The 20,202-nt window shown below is 41.4% G+C and overlaps 1 protein-coding gene across 1 annotated transcript in view; it reads left to right on the top strand.

The window, feature by feature from the left end:
- Positions 1-1,435: 1,435 nt before the first annotated feature.
- ANKRD28 (ankyrin repeat domain 28) overlaps positions 1,436-20,202 on the top strand; it is a 122,532-nt gene continuing 103,765 nt past the window's right edge. Inside the window, exon 1 of the mRNA XM_030445821.1 lies at positions 1,436-1,526. Within this exon, the coding sequence (XP_030301681.1) occupies positions 1,500-1,526 (27 nt within the window). The 5' untranslated portion in view covers positions 1,436-1,499. The remainder of the gene's footprint in view (positions 1,527-20,202) is intronic.

Genomic DNA, 20,202 nt, shown 5'->3' with positions numbered 1-20,202 from the left:
GGCATGGTCTTAAGTTGTGCCAGGGGAAATTTAGGTTAGATATTAGAAAGAATTTCTTTACAGAGAGAGTGATCCAGCATTGGAATGGGCTGCCCAGGGAAGTAGTGGATTCTCCGTCCCTGGGGATATTTAAAAAGAGACTGGATGTGGCACTCAGTGCCATGGTCTAGCAACCGCAATGGTGGTTCAAGGGTTGGACTCGATGATCTCTGAGGTCCCTTCCAACCCAGCCAATTCTATGATTCTATGATCTTATTCCAGCGTTCTGTATGGAGCTTTTTGTTCCTTTCATAGGAGTTTTTTTAAAGTCCTATCTATACACGTTCGTTGCATTCAATGGGCGAGGGCCTACCAGCAAGCCTGTAAAACACCTCAAAATATAGAATTACACAGGTGACTTCTCTAATGATTCAATGAAAAAAAAAATTAACTTTTAGTACCCAGTGAAGAAGGTTTTCCCTTTTCAGAATTATCTTCAGCATTCTATTTGTATATGGCTGCTCCATCCCGCCGTTTGATAACATGGCAAAGTGTCTCTGTGTCTTTGCCGTGTTCACGATACCCATTCCTGTCAGGGCTTTTCCCCCTTCCTCCCAAGCTGACCAACACCCGAGCCCAGGGGCTGTGGTGGGTACCTGGGAAACACCTGGAAGGCACAGGGGAACTCCACACCTACACCCACACCCACCTTGGGGCCGGGTGACGCCCGGGGTGTAGCGCACACCCCCGTTAGCCCAGCGGGGAGGAGACTGCAACGCTACCGCATAAAAAGATGGGTGCGGGGTGATGCTTCCTCCCCTGCGGGCTCACAGCAGCCCTGGGTTGGCCGGTGGGTGCATCCCCGGAGGGCCGCGAGCAGGCACCGATCCCTTCCCCGAGGAGACCGGAGGCTGAGCGCTGCCTTTAGCCGAGGGATGATGAAGGAGCCCCGCCTAGGGCCATACCCCGAACCCTCAGCCCATGCCCCCGGCGCCCTCCGCTCCCGCCGTGCCCACTTCACGTTATCTCTCCCTGCCCCCCCGCCCCGCCAATCAGCGCCGCCATTACTCCTCCACGCCTCTTGCGGGCCAATCAGCACCGCCCTTGGTGGTGCGGACCGGGGCCGCGGCCGGCGGCGCGGTGGGGCGGGCGCCTTTGATGCCGGCGGGCGGTTCATTAAGGAAGCTCCTGGGGAGCGCGAGGGGGCGGGGCGCCGGTTCCGGTGGGGGGGGAGGGGCGGGGCGGAGCGGAGCCGGAGGGGCGGAGCCGGAGGGGCGGAGCCGGAGGGTCCCCGCCCACCCCGTCCCCCCGCCCCTGGCGGGACCGCCGCGCGCTGCCGACGGCGGGTTCGGCGCGAGGCGGCGCCGGCGGCCGCAGCAGCGGCGGGCGAGGAGTGGGGGGCGTGGCCGGCGCGCGGGCGGCGGGGAAGGGGAGGGGGGGGGCGAGGCGGGGCGGTGAACGGAGCGGAGTCGTTGGTGGCCGGGGACGGCGGTCGGGTTGGTCGGTGCGGCGGCCTCGCCATGGTGTTCCTCAAACTCCGCGAGCAGGTGGGTGCGCGGGAGCGGCTGCCGTCGCCCGTCTCTCCCCTCCCTCCTTCTCTACCTTACTCCCTCCCTCCCTCTCCCGGTGCCGCCGGGCGCGGCGGCTGCGCGCCCTTCCCCGCCCCCTGCCCGCTGTGGTGTGCCCGTGCGTGCGTGTGACAGGCGGCGGGCAGGGGGAAGGCAGCATGGCTGCTGCCGCGGCCCGGCGGGGACGGGGCGGGTGGCGCCCGCCCGCTCAGCGGCGGGAGGCGCCATGTGCTCCCGGGGCGGGCTCCCGTGCCCCCTCAGCGGCCCCGCCGGGCGGGCGGGAACCGCCGCCCCGCGCAGGTATCGGGCCTAACAGGTGGCCGCGGGAGCCCGCCCGCCCCCTGCCCAGCCCTTCCCACCGCGGTGGCGGGCCGGCTCCGGGAGGGAGCGGAGGGAGGGCGCCCGCCCTGCCCTCCGGTCTCCGCCGTGCCCTCCGCCTCGGGGGTGGAGAAGAGGCCCGGGGGAGTCCCCCCGAGGCAGCCCTGCCCCGCGCCTGTGTTTCGGGAAGGGAAAACCTGGGCCCGAGGGACTGCCCGGTGCGAGGGAATGGGGCTGGAGACAGCCGGCCGGGGAGCCGCGGCGGGAGCGGGAGCTGCCTCATCTCTCTGCTCCTCCCGAAGCCGGACCTGTACCCGGACCCAGGCAGCGCTGCCGGTGGCGGTTTCACGTGCCCGGGAGCTGCCTGCTCGTCCCCCTCACCTTCCCCTTCCAGGCCTTTAAAATCTTTTGTTTGGCTGTTGTAATTTTTTTTTCCTCCGTGGTCTTGACGTACCTTCCCCGAGTCCCGTGCCTCCCCTCCTGAAAACCAGAAGGTTTTTCGTGCCTTCAGTGGTTCTGTTGCTTTCATCGCATCACACCCTTCTTTGTTTGCTAGACTCTTCGGTTTCCATCCCAGCTTATGAAAATACTTGTATTCGCTGCTCTGTCCTTTCCTGATGTCTCTCCTGTCCTACCTATTGTCTCCTGTGCAGTATCAAGATACAAAGGTGGGAGGGTCTGCTCCGCCAGTTCTCAACGTGTGGAAGGAGGCTCGAAAACGTATTTTCTCGTGTTTTCGTATGTGTTAGACCCAGTTCTCTGCAAAGACTCAGACTGTTGGTCTCCTTGATATGCTTCCTTAAGACAACTGACTGTAGTGCTCGGGGACACACCCCCCAGTCCCCTCCAGAAAAATGCCCCACAGAAAAAAAAACCACCAGAAACTTGGCAGTGGTTAGGCAGCTGGTATCCTGTGTCTGTTTATTATACTGATCAGTATCAGCTCATCATTACCTACTATTCCTTCCATCAGTCTGCATATCCCTTTTTCTCTTTGCACTTAGGTTGCATGGTCCCTTGGGATTTTGCTTTCAAAAAATGTTTAGCAATATGGGGCTGGAATCTTTATATCCTGCTGTGTTCTATGTAAAGTTGATGAAGTCTCATGTTTTTTCGGAACTTCATCTGTGAACGGGGGATGTTTGTGGACTGTCAGTACATTTCGTGTCTTTGACTTAGTTTCCCTTTTAGGCTTCATTGGTATTATTGGATGGGAGCCTTTCCCCAGAAATGAACAGTTGTTCATCCCTTCTGGTAAAACTAAGAAATTCAAGTCTGATGCAAGTACTCATTGTGAAATAATTATTTTAAAAATCCACCATTAATGTGTTAACTTCTGAAATAAAGTACTTTCATGTTTTCATCTGGGAAGAATCCTGTTATTGACTGGTGCTGAGGGGAAATGCTGGACTATGTGCAACCACTGGTCTGACAGGGTAATGCTTGTGTGGCTTTCAGTTTCTTTCATAATGTGTTTTTTAATCCAGAAGTACGAGGTGGATTTTTTTTTTTTCCAGAGGCTTTATATGTGCTGAGACACTGGGAATTTAAGTATTCTTTCACTTAAAAGGAGGGTGGTAGGGTCAGGGAAAGGAAGCAGAGGAGGGAGGGAGGGGAATGCTGGTTTTGAAGTGGCTTTTGTAGAAGTGATTTTTAGTAGCAGTTGTATTCCTGCTGGATAAGTGTCAATTGCTTGATAAACAGGTTATTGCTAACTAAATTATGTTAAAATTAATTACTCTGAGAGTGCCAAAAATCATGAGGACTATTACTAACATGAAATACCTCCGATTTGCTAATTACAGAGAATTCCTCCAGGTCAGTGTTTTTGTGCAGTATTCTCTAAGATGTCTTAACTTCAGGACGAGGTGCTGCACTAAGATTATAACACCACCTGCTCGTTATAAAGAGCAACTCATAGTACTACATGAAAGTAGAGGTGTTTATCTTCAGTATTTCACAAAACATCTTTCTTGTTCGCTTGAACCACATACTTTATAGTAATGCAGTCATTTTGAATAAGGTAAATTGTCACGTGTGTTTGCAGTCCCAGTAGTGAGTCTGTCCCCAGTGGTGGCTGCGTTTCACAGGGGAGTGCAAAGGCTGCTCTGTTTGCACTGTTCAGATAGTGTGAAGAAGGGAAGTCATTTGCTATTTTCTTTCTACAGCAGGAGACCTATTAATAACTTTCTGAAACAAAAATTCTACCAAATAAAGTTTTACTTTCATGTAATTCTAATTTTTTTTTTCCAAATTGCCATAAATGTGTTAATTTTGTTCTTTGATAATGTAGAAGGGCTCTGCATTACTTGTCTGAATGTCAGAATTATGCTTAGGGGAGGCAGACTTAGTGCATACAAGCATCTTATTCTTTTCTTACACTTGCTTTGCATCAGTTTTGTTTTTGTTTTTAAGTCGCCACAATCTAGCATAAAAGCAGTGCTTGAGAACTTCAAATGAGGTGAGAAAATCTGCTCTGAGGCTCTTAGTTGATCTCAGAGGGTGAAATCCCAGTTCTGCTTGATTTAGTTTACTTAGTACACTGATAAACAAAACTTTGATCCTACTGATGCTTAATGTGTTTGTGAAGCTCAAATATTTGGTTGTCTTTGGAGGCTGATCTGATATTTCTAGCTTTCAGAATAAAGGTTTTCCATGCACTGAAAAACATAGACCTTTCCTTGGGTTCAACAAGTAGCCAGCAGGTATATTGTCTACAAATTTGTGTTTACATGGCTTGAACTTTATTGCTTGGCAATCCTAAGAGGTGGGGAATGTCTTTCAAAGTTTTGAAATAATGTGGAGTGTACACTGCACTTCCAAAAGTATCAAAAAGCTGGTAAGCAGTATTTGGAAAAAAAATTGTTTTTGAAGATAACTCCTCTCAGTATGGTTCAATTTAAGATGTGTAGTGCTCAATAGCAAGCTTTGACTCTGGAATAGAAAGATCAATCATTCAAGTATCAGGTTAGAAGCTGTTCTTGTTGCTCTTGGTTTGCTGTGCAGCATTTAAACACATTTAAAACAGTGGAAGCAAGTCAGCAAATTCTGTCACTGAAGGTTAAACCATTCAAAGTAGAGATGAAAAATACAGTAAGTGTACCTTATGGTTCATGTATTTGATCTTCAGTTTGTTTGCCTTTATGCTGTCTACATAGATTGGTGCCTGTAAACAAGGTTCTCTAGATGAGAAGCTGCTTTAACTACTAAAATGCCAAGTGAAAGGGAAGCTATAAAAGTTTGTTTCTTTCTGAAACGCCGTGGTACTCTCTCCTGTAAGAAACTGCATTGAAAGCAAAGTTTAGGTCAAGGTTCACTGATGTTTTGTCAGACTTTTTCGGGAGCGGGTGAGTGGGTGGGGGAAGAAAAAGGAGTAGCTTGCTTGTCAGTCTCTAATGTATGCCTTGTTCTGCTGTGCAAGAGCCCTCTCAGCTCTCCAAAGCCACCTGTGGAAGACTACGCATCTTCTGGTTTTTTGCTATTAGTAGTTCCTTGGTATATTAAACAGTTACAGAACAGGTGAATTCTTGCTTTTAGAGTGTTGTGAGTTGGTCTCTCTTACACATAAGTAGTAGACAGCCCAGTTTTTCTTAGTAAGTAGGTAAAATTGTTGCTTAACAACAGAGGGATTCCTTGTTTTTCTGTTACAAGCTTTGCCTGCCTGTGTGTCTACAGGTCATCTTTTAGCCATGCATAAAGTAGAGCTTTCATTTCAGTAGAGCTTTGTTGAAATGTGTGACATTCTGATCAAAACTGTCTTTTTAAAAAAAAATATTTTATAGCTATGTTACTACTTGTGACAAAGCTCATGGGATGCCACATCATGATGGTTGTCAGTGGTTCATTTCTTTTGGTCTGTCACAGTTTTAACTGTACATTTTCTGTCTTCCCTGAATCTTAAACTTGTAATAAGAAGAAATCCTAGGGCTCTTCATTATAGGCATTTGAAGGGAATTTGTTGGGGATTTCTCTGTATGACTACTAGATTGTTCTTGAGGCAGTGCATCTATTCCAAGAAGTCAGATGTGAGTGGAAAGTATTGTAATATGAACAACTGTATGAGGATATTAGAGTGACCACTTATCTTGAAAGTCCTTGAACAGTGAGAGCACTGACTTCTTTATTGCCCATTTATATCTTTCTCTTAGCAGAGATGGATCTTGTTCAATTGGCAGTTAAACAAATGTTTGCAGTGTCATAGTGAACGCTCTGAATGCCTCCATGGTTGCTATTTTCATTACTGCCAGCATTAGACTTCATTCTTTTAGAATTCATGCCAAGAATAAATGTCCCAACTAGTTCCTTGTTACACTAAGAGGAGGAATGGTCTCCTGTGGTGATGAAAAGGAGCTGCTGCTGTTTGATGAGGGAAAGATGCAGTGGGAATGGAGCCACATCATATTGCTCTACAAATTCTGTTCAGACAGCCTAATGAGTTGTGTGTTCTTTTTTTGGGTTTTTTAAATTAATTTGGTGAATCTTGTTGAGGTTGAAAACCACTCATTATGCTCCATCATACTTTCTTCCCAAAAACTGCATCTAATCTGTTTTAGGTGTATAAAAGATAACTAAATTAGGAAGTTGTTGTAATACTTACCAAGACACCTTATGTCCTACTGGTAATTCTCATGTTCCCAGGCAAATAACTCAAAAGTACTGAAAAGATAGGTTTCTCTAATTATGGAAAACTGAGTAATTTGAACTCAGTTTATCTTGTTATGTGAAGTAATTACCAGCCCTTGCATTAGAATGTGTTGAGAGAACCTGGTTATATCACATGTTTGTTTTGGGGGATCAGATTCCCTGATGATAACTCAGGAACTTCTGACTTGTGAACAAGCAGTTCTTCTCAGTCAAGGAAATAAACTGTTTAAAAAAAAAAAAAGAAAGAAAAAAGAAAAAAAAAAAAAAAAGGAAAAAAAAAAGGTGGGGGAGAAACAAAGCAAGCCTTGATTCAGCAGTCAGATCCTTAGGACAGATCCTGTTAACTCAGTGGCCTTCTGTGAGGCTATAAAGCTCTATTCATTTAGATAGCATTGAAGGTTGCTATCTACTTGGAAGCAACTATTGGGGAAAAAATGAGGCTAATGTTCACTTATGAGAAGTGTCTTCCTTAGCACCCACAAAAACATCCGTGATTCCTCTAGAAATAGTAGCTGTTAAGATTGTGAACTAGCAATCTGCTATCTGATGTGGATTGTTATATTCCAGTTTTCCAGCATTGTTTCCATTCACTGAAATAGGTTGTGGAATAACATACCTGAAGGCAAATATCTTCAGTATAATACATGTAGCATCCTCCATTTCTTTCAGGTAGTCAGTTGTTGTACCTTTTATTTTTCTCTAGTTAGCTGAGCCTTCCTGAGTCAAACTAATATCTGCTCATTTGTTTTCTTGCTCCTGCCAACTTAACGCTGTTCTTACCTCTGTTTCTCTACTCCTATTTCTGGAAATTGAGTGGGAGACTCGTTGCCTTAGTTACAGTGACTAACAGTTTCAAAGTTATTTATAATGTTTTTGTTTAAATAACTTGTATCGTGATAGAAATCACAAAATACTTCACATCAATAAATACCCAAAGCATTTTATTGCTAAGTGCTGGTAGCATGCTTGCAGTACTGATTCTTGGGGGGGTTGTTTTCATTCATTGTTGGGGGCAGAGGTTAAGTTTTAATCTGACATTTGAAGATCAATCTGAAATAAGATATCTTGGTGTTATCCTTTGTGCAAATGAGGACAAAATTTAATATTTAAGCTCTGGAACATCAGGGAATGTTACTGTTTCTCTCCTTCATAACGACACTAGCACTCTTGCCAAGGGGTGGAAATGTACCAGATTAATCATGTTAATTCAGTTGTGGTTGCTCAGGTGTTGATGAATTATACAGCACTGACCCATTTCAGCGCAAAAAGTAGAGCTAATGCAGGAGTGGTGGGACTGAGTAAGTTGGGAGAGGAAGGGAGGTGAGACTTGTAGGCAGCTGGGTGGGTGCAGAGAGCTGAAGAGGAAGAATCAGCAAATGAAAGAGGAGCAAAATAGTTGGTCTGTTGTAGCATCCCTATAGATTGATGAATTACTTGTTACCTAAGTACTTCTGTAATAATGAGCCACTCTTCATGGTGAATTGAATATAATCTTCCATATTCATTGATTATTTCTCCAGTAACATAGGCATGTGAATTAAATGAACAATCCCCTGTAAATAGATTTTTTTTTTCTTGCTTTACACTGGTGTAGCAATAGGCAGACCTTTGCTTTACACTTCTCAAATTCAAACACAGTTTCAGTAATTTAGTGAGAAAATATTTAAGTGTTCAGGCTGCCCTAAACAGGTTGGTTTTAGTCATGTAAATAGCAATTTGCTTTACTTAAGCTTATGTTGTTAAATGTCAGAACTGTGTTTACAGGCATATGGGGAAAAACTTTCCCACCCCAAAGTAGGAAAGAATGTCTCAATCACAAACTTGACTTGAAGAATTTAATGTTTTGTTTCAAGATCTTGCTGTTTGTCCTCAACATTTTGATAGCTCCATCTATACTGGTACCTCTGAAGTTGAACCTTCCATTCAGGAACCTGGTCATCCAGCACAGAGACCAAGGATCTACCTAGTTCATAGCTGAAGGACCTTCTTGGGTCATAGACAGCTGAACTTGGAGAGGGAAAAACCTCTTTCAGGAAGTTCAGTTATTTATACATTAACGTAATCTGTAGCTAATGCGTAATGTAGTCACTTCAATCCGTAGCTACAGACTCAGTTTTGTATAATGTTAGGGGTTAACTGGTATTCTGTCCTTCCTTGTCACATCTGTAGATTATCTGCTGCTTCTGTCCATTGCTTGTGATAGTCTACACAACATCTTTCGTTTCCTCCTGAGCACTGGATGCCCCTTTTCTGCCTCAGATTTCTCTCTGGTTTTTCCACCTCATCACACTTTGTTCTCTCACCAGCATCATCCCACAAAGTGTTGTTGGTAGGTGAAAATGAAGGGAAAGCACACAAAAAATAAGGACATGAAGAAAACAAAAATGCTAACATTTTCTGGTTACATTGTTACTCATTGTTTTGAACTAGCAAAACATCCCAAATCATGGTACAAAGACACTTCAGAAATAGCACAGTAATGGAATTCCCTAGTCCTTCCCTCTGTTTCTTTGTAACTGCAGAATTCAGTTCTTGCTGTGTTTGCTAAAACATGAGGCTCAGCAGAAAAAGGTTTTATGCTTAATATTGTGTTTCTGCACAGTTTCTTTGCCAAATCAGAACCCTGTATTGGTACTACCTGGTACCTTTCATTTCCTCGGCTCCTCTCTCAGTTCCAGGAGTAGTATTTTGTTTTACAGCTCTGCTGTATCTGTTGCTTTTTAAACTGGTATTCTTGCAGTCTGGGGGATAATTTTCAGCATTAGGGAGGACTTGTAGTACAACACTTCCTCTTCTCTCTTCTGTGTTAAACCATGACACAGCTGCATTGCTGTCCTGCATCGTTCCTCATCCTATAGTAACAACCCCATGATGTTTTCTGTTTCTTTCCATCTACAAACACACAGACATTTAATGATTATTGTCTAGCACTGCTCAGATCACAGACTTTGAAGTCTATTAAAACAGAACTTTCCAAGTAAATAGTAAGTAACGCTTTATGACTTGTCCATAGACAATTGCCTGTTTTGCTTTTTACTATAAATTTAAAAAATTATAATTATTTCAGAGATGTAAATAGTCAAGTTGATCTATGCCAGAAGAAATAGAGCTCAATAGAGAAACAAGAGCAAAGGAAAGGTGAAGAAGGGATTTGTAAAGCAATAGAGTGAGAATAAGGACAGAAATGGTTAGGGTATTATAAGCTCTGTTAGGGTATTATAAGCTCTGTTAGCAATGACTTCAAAGCATTCTTCTACCTGCTGCACCCTTCTATAGCACTGGAAGGTCTATCAGCATCTATCATATCAAACTAATGTTGTGAATAATATGGGGAAGAGAGTACTCCCCTCCCTCCCCAGGTGCAAGTAATATTTTTGGGTTGAGTATATAACATTTGTTGTCTTGGAAGGGCAAATATAGCTGCATGCAGCCACATCTTTTATTTTTGAAAGGATTTCGACTTAGCACATTAAAACATTTCTTAAGATTTCTTAAGAGTCCCAACTTTAACAAGTCATAATTGCTTTAAAAAGAACTACTCTTCATACTTTGCATTTTAGCAGAATAGGTGTGAGGTTACCTGAAAGTTGATTTCTGCAATCTTCTGCATGTATGTTAGAGCTCCTTTAGTAATCATTAAGGTATTAAACTTATTACATACATAATTACAGACTAACTACTAGCTTCAAAGTAGAAGAACCATGATTCGTGACTCTGCCCACAAGTAGTGGAAAAATTTTGCAGAAAAACCATCATGCCTGATAAAAGCTGTTGGTTACATCTTTGCATTTGAACTGAAGGCTCTGTTTTGCTCCTGCAATGATGGTAGAAAACAACATAAGCATTTAGTGTATTGCACTGGTTTCCTGTCTTGACATTCTGTCCCTTACATGAGGGAGCAGTGAGATACATTTCCTTCTAGGAAGTTCTTCACTGGAACTTGCAGAAGCCAAAGAAACAGTATCTGTGAATGACAGGAGGAATAGCAATGCCAGCAGTGTCTGTGGAGACTGTCAGAGGAGAAGTTCAGCTCCCCTTTCCTTGGAAGCTTGCCATACCGATATTAGCAGTGCTCTCTTCCGTGCTGGTTGGAGGTGTAGCAAAGTCATTTTGGAACTGTTATGGAGGAAGTTCTTTAGAAAATTGGCTCTTTGCCTCCTGTATGACCACAAGCAGAAATTAATCCTTTAGGCCTGAAGCTGGGTCTTGTGGCAGCAGTTGGTCACAGTTAGGTGAACACCAAGACAGAATGAATGTGCCTGCAGGAAAGATCTTGGAAATGTCTGCTGGAGTCCTGTGTTCTGTGCTGGGGGAGCCCTTATTGCCTCTACTGAAATACATGCATTTTGGACATGGTCACAAAAAACCCTTTCATTTTCAAGATATATATTGTGACTGCTCATGAGTATTTCTCTTATGTTACCTGAGACCAGTTATTTTTGGGCAAAGTGAAAGTAGGATGGTTAAGTGAAAAGAGGAATTGATGGAATGATGTGATTTGACCTCAGGATTTCATGATCTACACCCTTCTGGAGTGCAGTGACACGTAGCATGTCTATGAAGCAATGCAATGTCACAGGGTTCAAAATGCCCAGTTCCTACTGTGCATAGTGTGCGATGTGGCTGCAGATCTGAGGTGGCAACTGCTTTGGTGTGTATTGGCACTGTGTTTTTTCACTTGATAAGAATCAATTAAAATGGGCCAAACAAGCAAGGTTCAGCTCGGGCAGAAACACTAGGATATGTTTTTCTTTTCATTCTGTCTTCTTTTCAGGAGTTTAATTAACAGCCAAAACTGTGCTGGTTGTGTCTTGGAAATTATCTACTGCAGTGAAGGCCAACATTTCCAGCTAATGTATAGGAGGAGCTACATGAACAACTGGATGCTAGTGTATTTCTGGTATAGAGTAGGACTATGTGTGTGAGAGAAATTAATACATTGCCTGAATGAACCTCGATCTTTAAAGTCATATGGGGAAGGTAATTTCCATGAAAGAACAGGAATTTCATAATTTTAAGATGGAATATAATAACATACTTCTCCTTGGGTTGTTTATGATTTGCGAAGTTTCTAACAATAATGATTGAAACTTTCTGGCTTCTGATCTCTTGCCTAAGGCCATTGCTTGATATTTAGTTGCCCTGATCTTAAACAGTGTTCATTCTTCTGCGAAGTGCTGAAAAGGGAGTGGAGAGAAAAACTGAAAAATTATTTAGTTTAGCATATAAATGCAAAGCTTTTCCTTGAAAGTTTTCATAAGTTGGATTTGAAGGATTGTTTTGGCTTAGATAAACTTACTCTAATGCCTTGCTTTGTGACAGAAATCCTGTAATTACAGAAGATGTCTTCTATAAGTGTCTTTGGGTTAGGGGCTGAGTGGAGGAACTTGAGTGTGGTCTGTCTTGGCCCTCTCTGGGGAATTAACTTCAGTGCTGATGGCCTGAAACATCTTAGAGTGTGTTTTGAAACTCAGAGACATGCTTAATTTTCTTGTCTGGTTCCTGATTGTTTTGGGGTTTGAGTGTGGTTGTGAATTCTTCTTGAACTGTAAGAGAACGTAGGGTCTTAAGGATGTCTGCTTCTATTTATAATATCTCATGTTGACTTAACACTGACTATGAAAACATTGAAACAAGAAAAGTTCTCTGCAACATACTACTTTAGCATATGTGCTGCCTTTCAGGACCCTCATTTTTTTCCTATGCCCCATGTGACAAGTGCGTGCCAGTTTTCCTGCAGAATTTTAAAGTTGGTTTTCTCTTCTTTTAGGTTGATCACTTGCTCTACTACTCAGTTTTACTACTGGAGTTCTGAAAATGACATCAAAAAGACTTGCTTTTGCCTTTCATCTTTTCTCAAGAGGTTACAGTAAAAGCATAAGTACATGTTCAGGTAATCCAGTTACCTGAAAACTGTGTGCCAAAAGTAATCTGAAACTTGCTGCATCCTTTTTCCTCATAGGAACGTGTATGGACAGAAAGCCTTTCAACTTCATAACTCCCCTCTATGCTTCTGTGTGTGCAGCTCTAATTCTTGGACACCATCCAGTGAGTGCTTGGAGTCATGCCTGTTGTGACTGGTGATCCATCTATCTCCCTGCACAGAGAGATATGCTTGGGGTAGGGAAATTTCAAAGATGAAAATGTGCTCATAGAAAAATGACTGTGTTGAAATAAACTAAAATAGTAGTTGATGGGTTCTGTGCAAATACTAATTAATGAAGCATGTCAGTCTAAGAATAAAATGAAGTCTATAATGGAAGAAAATTTTTCATCTTGGCTGTATAGGAAATTGAAATATAAAATAATAGTTAAACTTGCTGGCTTATATACTACATATTACCTGACAGGGTTATGTGGATACCACAACATAAATGCATTGGTTGTGCAAGTATTTTTGTCAGCAGCTAGAAAAGATATTTTGAATGACCATTAATGAAAACGTTGTCAAACTAGACTATTCTTCATTCTGTATCCCAGTTTGATCCTGCTGCAAAGCTGTTCAGTTCAGTGGGTTACAGATGAAGCTATACATACATTTGAGTCTGGGTTACTTTTTCTGAAATAAACAATGTTAAAACTACAGTTTTTTAAAATTTTTTTTTGCTAATGGGGATGTCTTTTGACTGTAAGAAGGCACTAGGAATAATTTCCTTGGAAAATAAGGGTAAGTTAAAATTGTACTTAACAGTCTCCACAGAGCTGTCTACGTAACACATGTCTGTTTGTTACGAGATATCTTTGTTATAAGTATTTGGAACTAAAATGCAAAGAATAGGAGAGTTTAAAGTTGGGGCCCTTAGTCCTCATAATTTAAATTTTTTATTTTTTCTTTTCTAGAAGCAAGTGGGTAAGACTCAGTGAAGGTCAGGTTACAGCTTCTGTTTCTGCTCATCAACACCATATTCTTATTGTTTTGTATTTGCCTAAAAATCTTAGGCACTTATTCAGGGGTTGCTTCATGAGTAGGCCAATTGTTGCTCCTGGGGGTTCTAGAGAAGGTGACTGGAGAGACTAGGTAGTATCAGTGCTGTTCCTGATGATGTTAAAACCCCAAACTCCCATAAAAGTGTAAAAGAAATGAATACTGGGGTGTTACAGAAGAAGGGTTGCAGACTGACAAACATTTAAGAAATATTTTGCAAATTGTTAATAAAAACGGTAGTTTGATATTTTGGGAAGCTTACCCAAGTATCTGACTCATGTTTTTCTTTGTATGAGAGACTATAAGAAGACAACAGCATCACACTTGCTGTGCTGAAATTAAAGTGTGCAGAGTTTTAAGGACACCTATATTATGTGGGCTATTAGTGTTTAAAAATCAGGTTCAACATTGTGAATTAAATTAGATTTATAGAAAGTTTTGCTATTCTGTACTCAATGTCCCCTGTCTTATAAGGGATACGGAGTTCTTTCTGTTGTGCTTTTTGTCTTACGTTGTACAAAAGTTCTCAGTGATAAGACCAGACAAAAGGTTAATCTATTTTCAGTGTGGTTTATTGGCGTGGAGTGTGGGAACTTTGAGGGAATGCTCAGCTTGAGGGTTTAGAGAACAGGACGGAGATTTTGAAATTGAAAGTAACATTAAGGAAATAAATGAATATAGCTTGTAAAGATCTAGTTATAGCACTTACTTGCATTGAAAGAATTGGGGGAGAAAAAGTAAAGCTAAAGTAATATGTATTTGTTGCCAAAGGATTGAATTTGAGCTGCTTCATGGACGGAAGTCATGAGCTAAGCACTTGGAACGAGTTTGTGAAAGTTCTCTGTTTGAAAGCAGCATCAGACAGCAGTAGCCTCTTCTGGAACAAATAGTGTTTTCTTTACAGTTACTCTTCTTACTTGGTTTGCTCAGTGTTGAAAACCAGAAAAAAGCTGGGGAAAAAGAACTGCTTCTCGTATGAAGTCTTACAGAATTGTACTAGTCCTAAAATTTGAGAGACTTTGTGACCAGTCCCAAGTGATGGAATCAGCTCACTGTCTCCAGTATTTCCTTCATACAGTGAATACTTACCTTGAGACATCTTCGGAATCTTTTTAATTAGTGGCACATCAAATTGAAACAGCCTTAAATATTCTTTTCTGTTTTTATTAAATGTCCTGATAAAATAATAAATGTAAAAGTATATAAAAAGTAATAAAAGTAATTGATACATTGTAAAGGTTGTCACATGCTATTTAAATACAAACCGAGATAATTCATTTTGATTTGACTGAGTTTGCCTTTCATCTAAGCACAGCTAGAAATGAGTTGAAAAAATGTGAAAGCAATCAGCTGTCTGTTCTGAAGAGGGGTACACCCAGGCAGTGTATCCTTTGCAAGTATTTATTGGTACCTTGCTGGTCCCCTCCCTGTGGAGGGATTTAGGCACCCTCTAGGGCTAAAGGCAGAGAAATTGCTAAAGTGCTGCTTCACTCTTGTGGAGAGATGTGGTACATTCGCTGGAATATTTTTTTTATAAGGCGGTTCTTTTGTCTCTGATTTTGGTTGTTTTGGATCACATGTGTTTAGTGCACATCCCTTTCTGGTTCTGTGTTAGGAAGGTATTTTTCTCCCAGTCTTCTCCCATCTGACCCCTATTCTTACCCCTGAAGAAGTGAAAAACATTACATTTTCATACAGCACAATTCTTCTTGGATTCCTGTCTGTGACAGAAAGTTCTGACTTGTTTTATTTAGTTTTAAGAGCACTGCAGCTAGGTTTTTGGAGGTATCTGAATGTACTTGGGAAGTGAATTCTGTTTCGTCAATATAATGCCACATTAAATATAAATCAGCAAGGTCTTGCTTTGGTTTAAGTGGTCTGTTGGACTTATGGCATTACTTAGTTTGGGATTAATTTACTTGGGAATGTCTGTGTCCAATGTCCATTTGAGCTTAGGTATAACAGTTAACCTGTCTTTTTCACACCCATTTCAGTATGCTGTTGTCTGTGAAATATAATAATATTTTAATATTTTTCACTTTTCAGTTTGCTGTGTAAAGTTTTTTATTTTTCCCTCCACATCTTAAAAACCAAACTTTAAAAGTGTGCTCTTTCATACAGCAGTTTCCTGACCAGAAAGAGGACGTGACTAGCTTCTGGCAGCCAGAGGCACCTGACCATCATCCCTTTGCAGGCTGTATTGAAGTAGTGAAATCAGCTATGGCACTTGTGTGTGGCTGGTAACACCACCAGTTTTCCTCTTGCATTCATGTGGAAGTGAGTCATGACTTTAAGCAGTTGGCAGGGTGCAGGTGAAGGAGATGTTTGGTTGTAGTGTAACAAGGCAACCAGGTGCCCCTAATTGCCAGGGAGTGGCATGAGCTTGTGTTAAGCCCACCTGTGCCTGATTAGGGTGGGCCCCCACTGCGCATGAGCAGGACCAGGGGGCCAATAAAAGGTGAGTCCTGAAGCACAGGCTCAGCTCAGTCCTGAGCATGTCTGCAGTACTATGTCTTAGCTGGCTGCGCCACCAGAGCCTCACCTTCCCGTGGCCCTCAGCATTGCTCGGGGTGTGTAGTTACGTGCTTCCCTTTTATTGGCCCCCTGGTCCTGCTCATGTGCAGTGGGGGCCTGCCCTAATTAGGCACAGGTGGGCTTAACACAAGCTCATGCTCACTCCCTGGCAATTAGGGGCACCTGGTTGCCTTGTTACACTACATTTGGTTGTTGGGCTTTGCATCCCATCCAAGCAACTGTGTTCTTTCCTGGGGGAAGAAAGCTCTGAAGTGTGTGGAGGTATCCTCTGTGTTTCCTGTGTAACCTAACCACACTTGAACATGCAAAATCATGCTTTTTGCTCAGGTATCTGACCTTTCATTGACTGATTCTGCCTTCTTGTAAGGTGAGGGATTTCTGCATCCATAATGCTGAAAATGGGCTGGGTCTGACGGCTGCATCTTTCTTAAAAATTGTGGTTTGGAGACGTAAGAGCTACAGATCTTTGAACCATGTCCAAAGCTTGTATGGGTGTTAACACCCCTGTTCCAAGAGAAAAAATTGATTCTGACTCTTCTCCTATCCCACCTTAAAGCCATGTTTCCATCCTGAAACAATAGCCTCAAGGCTGAGAAGACAACAAAACCCAGTATGCATTAGCTTTGTTGCAAGTGTTTAAATGAAATTACAAGCTCCTAAATCTATTCAAAGAGCAGTTTATTTCATATATTTTGCTATGATTTTCTGCTTTTTATTTAAATGGCTTTTGAGGACTTAGTCATTAGGAATAAGAAGACAACTGCTGCTTGATTTGTTGGCCCTGGTAGTACAGAAATAGCTGCATGTGCTGTTAGTCCATATGTGTTGTAGCACTTATATTAAAGGTCCAGTGAGGGCATTTGGGTGGACTTTTATGTTTGCTTTCAAAAATTACTCAAAATACTTTATTTAAATGTATTGCTTTCCTTTCAGAGGGGGGAAAGCAACTCCAGGTTTTACCTATGATGATTTGTTCTTATTAGAGCATGATCTGAATGTTTCTAGTCAACATTCTTTTTATGCCTGTCACTTAATTTCATTTCCTAAATGTGTTCGGGGGGTTTTTTTGTGTGTGTGAAATGGGATTTTTGTTTTATCATTCTTTCTGATAGATGTGTAGGTTCAGAGTACTTTCTAAAATGCTCCTAAGCCTTCCTCCTGTTTTTCGTACCCTCATATTAGGGTGACTGAAATGTTAATATTCAAACGTGGAAATTAAATTTGGTGATTAAAACCCATGACTTAAAAAAACAATTATTGGGGGTGATGTACTGGTACAAGATCCCCTCAGGAATTGCCACCTTGCTAATCTGGTACTATTGATCAAGTTTACTCTTTGCTCCTTGGCAAATACCTGATGTATGCAATGCTTTCCTCCCTCTACACATTTTTAACTGCTGCTTTCCCATGGCAAATATGTGGCAGCTACATACCAGAAAGTCAGCTGTTCTATAGTGATAGTCTGAGGGGTTTTAATTCTTTAGACCTCGAGTGTTTCTGTGAAACCAAACTGACATTTGAGAGGTAACCTGCTGGGGACAGAAGTGGACTCAACTCAGAACCTGTGTTTTCTTGTTTGATTTTAACATGTATATGAAACATCACTTGTTGAATTGTATTTTCTTTGAATGTGGCAAGCATCTGTTCAGGTTAGAAAGTATTACTTAACTACAGTGTTTTTGACAAGTTGCTCTGAGTCTTGGTTGTGAACTTCCTTGATTTATATATGAGCTGCTATGAGTCATAGGCCCTTACCTTATTTTTATCCAGATAATACCTTGCTAAAAGATGTATGAAATAGTGTTTAAAGATTTGTTCCCTCAGCTTAAGGAGCAATGCTATTTATTGCCTTTTTATTTGTCCTCTTAATGCCAGATCAGAATTAATCTTCTACTTGCTCTGCTTTCTTCCCAAACTTTTAAATGGAAATTTTTTCTGAAGTACTTAACATAAAGAATTGTACAAACAAATTCAATAAGGGCAATAAGGGCATCTGAGCTGGAGTAGTTGCTGGGGCATTTTATTGTTGATGGGTTTTTTTTGTGTGTGGTGTGTTTTGGTTTTGTTTGTTTGTTTGTTTTCTTAAAGCTGTGTCAGTCCCAGGTATGTAGTAAGAAAATGTAAAGTTGGTATGGTTTTTTGTGTATGCAGTTACTGCTTGTAGAGATACATGAGCACGCACTGAAATGTAGGTAAATGTTTCTGGAATCCCTAGAGGATCTTATTCCTCTTCTGCCTTGATCGTTTTTCATTTTTAGTAATGGTGTGAACATCAGAGGATCAACATGTGTTTTCACTTAGGTCATTTTGGATGCTTCATAAATTCACAATTCTCCAGGCTTGCAGATTCATTATTTCACCTCTTGCTTTATGCTAGGGAACTGTTAAAGCTTTATTCTGAACAGCAAATCATTAAGTAGGGTTCAACAGCAGGAGCACTCTTAAGTCTATTTTGAATCTACTTTTATTTAAAAATGGTATAATACATTTGCCATGATCTGACAGTTCTGCTGATTCATAATGAAACAGCTTGAGTTACTGCTTCATTTGCCTGTGAAGCTCCTCTGAGCTCTAGTCTTTGGTAAATAGGTAGTCACTGAGGAAATTATATGGCATAGCACCCTCCTACCCCTCACGTCCTCTCCTCTTCCCAAATCAATCTCACAGCCAGAAATACATCTTAATAATACTAATTTTATGTTAATGTATCTACTTTTGAACTATAATTACTGGAGGCAGACTTATATGCGAAGATCTGCTGCTAAATTTGCCAAGGATTGTAAATGTTATTAAAATAATTTACAGAATGCTCTGAAATAACATGCCTGATTTTAACCAATAACAGCAACAACAAAAAAAAGGAAATAAGTAAATAAAGTAAGTAAATTAAGTAAATAAATAAACATAAGTGGATCAGATTTCACTGGGGTTTTTTGTTTGTTTTTTTTTAAGAGAATGAAACATTTTCTCATTTTGTAGTTAGATGGCATTTAAACTAGGAGAAAGCAAAATATCATATTAATTGTACATTTAACACACTTCACATTTTGTATAAATATGAAGAAATTACTACAAGGACTTTGGAACAGCAGATGGATGTCTCTCCCTTCCAGTCCCAGAGGTATCTGGGAATATATTTGGAAGAACTTGGTGTCCTTGCTATAGGTACTCTAGTTTAAATGTAATCATCATACATAAACTGTGTGTTACTATGTGCTACTCTGAAATGGTATTGCATGTAATTTAGTTCTACGAACTCTCATCTGATATAAAAGATTGGAGCATTAGGCAGCAAAAATATTGACTTACAGATCCTGAGATCCTAAGTAGATCTTAGGTTTGTATTTTAAAATAAATTGCTTTTATTACCACAAAAATAATGCTAGTAGGTTCAGCCTTCCACATACTTAAGTTTCTAGGACTTTTAAAAGAAAAACAAAAAACCCCAAATGTTGCTGTTCTTCCTGCATTAGTAGTTTTTTTTCATGATAAGCCTTTATGCCTTGGCTATTCCTTCCATGAATCTGGTTCCTGACACCTTCTGTGGAACATTGCTCCAGATGCTGGTGATGGCTTTGTCTACCTTTGCTGGGATGAGGAGCTCACTGCATCTTTGTGGGGTCCTCATTTTCTTCTGATGTGATTTCTGCTTTTACTCTGCTTAGCACAGCTTGATTTAGAAAGCTGCTTGTCAGTCTTGATTTTGTCATTGGTTTTGTTATGTTGGTTTTTTTGTTTTGTTTTTTCCTTTGTCACTGTGTCTATTCTTGTCTTTGTAACAAATAGCTTCTCTCTGAATTATTGATGTTCCAGAATGATTTCTTGCTCCAATCTAGTTATTCCTGCTTTGATCGACTAGTGCATTATTCTATGAGATAAATACATCCATATGAAATAAAGCATTAAATAGCTTCTGCAGTGCCTTTTCATACATGAATCTATAGGTATCTCTGTAGTACTATAGATTACTGAGTAGAACTCTACAAATAATTCTAAATTCAGGCAATACAGCATTCGTTCTGTTACTGCAGGTAGTTCTTATTTTAGCTGAGAAGTCTTCCTCTGCTCCCCAACTTAGCTGCTTCCATAACATTAGAACACAGCATCATATTGCTTTGTGTTCTCCCTGCTATCTTGCCAGACTATCCTTTGAATGTGACTACAGATGGTATGACTCATTTACACTTGTCCTAAGCAGGCGAGGTACTTAGCACCAAGTATGTGCCTCCAGCT

Source organism: Calypte anna, chromosome 2 (assembly GCF_003957555.1).
Source record: "Calypte anna isolate BGI_N300 chromosome 2, bCalAnn1_v1.p, whole genome shotgun sequence".
NCBI lineage: Eukaryota > Metazoa > Chordata > Aves > Apodiformes > Trochilidae > Calypte > Calypte anna.
This window is presented reverse-complemented; position numbering and strand designations above follow the sequence as displayed.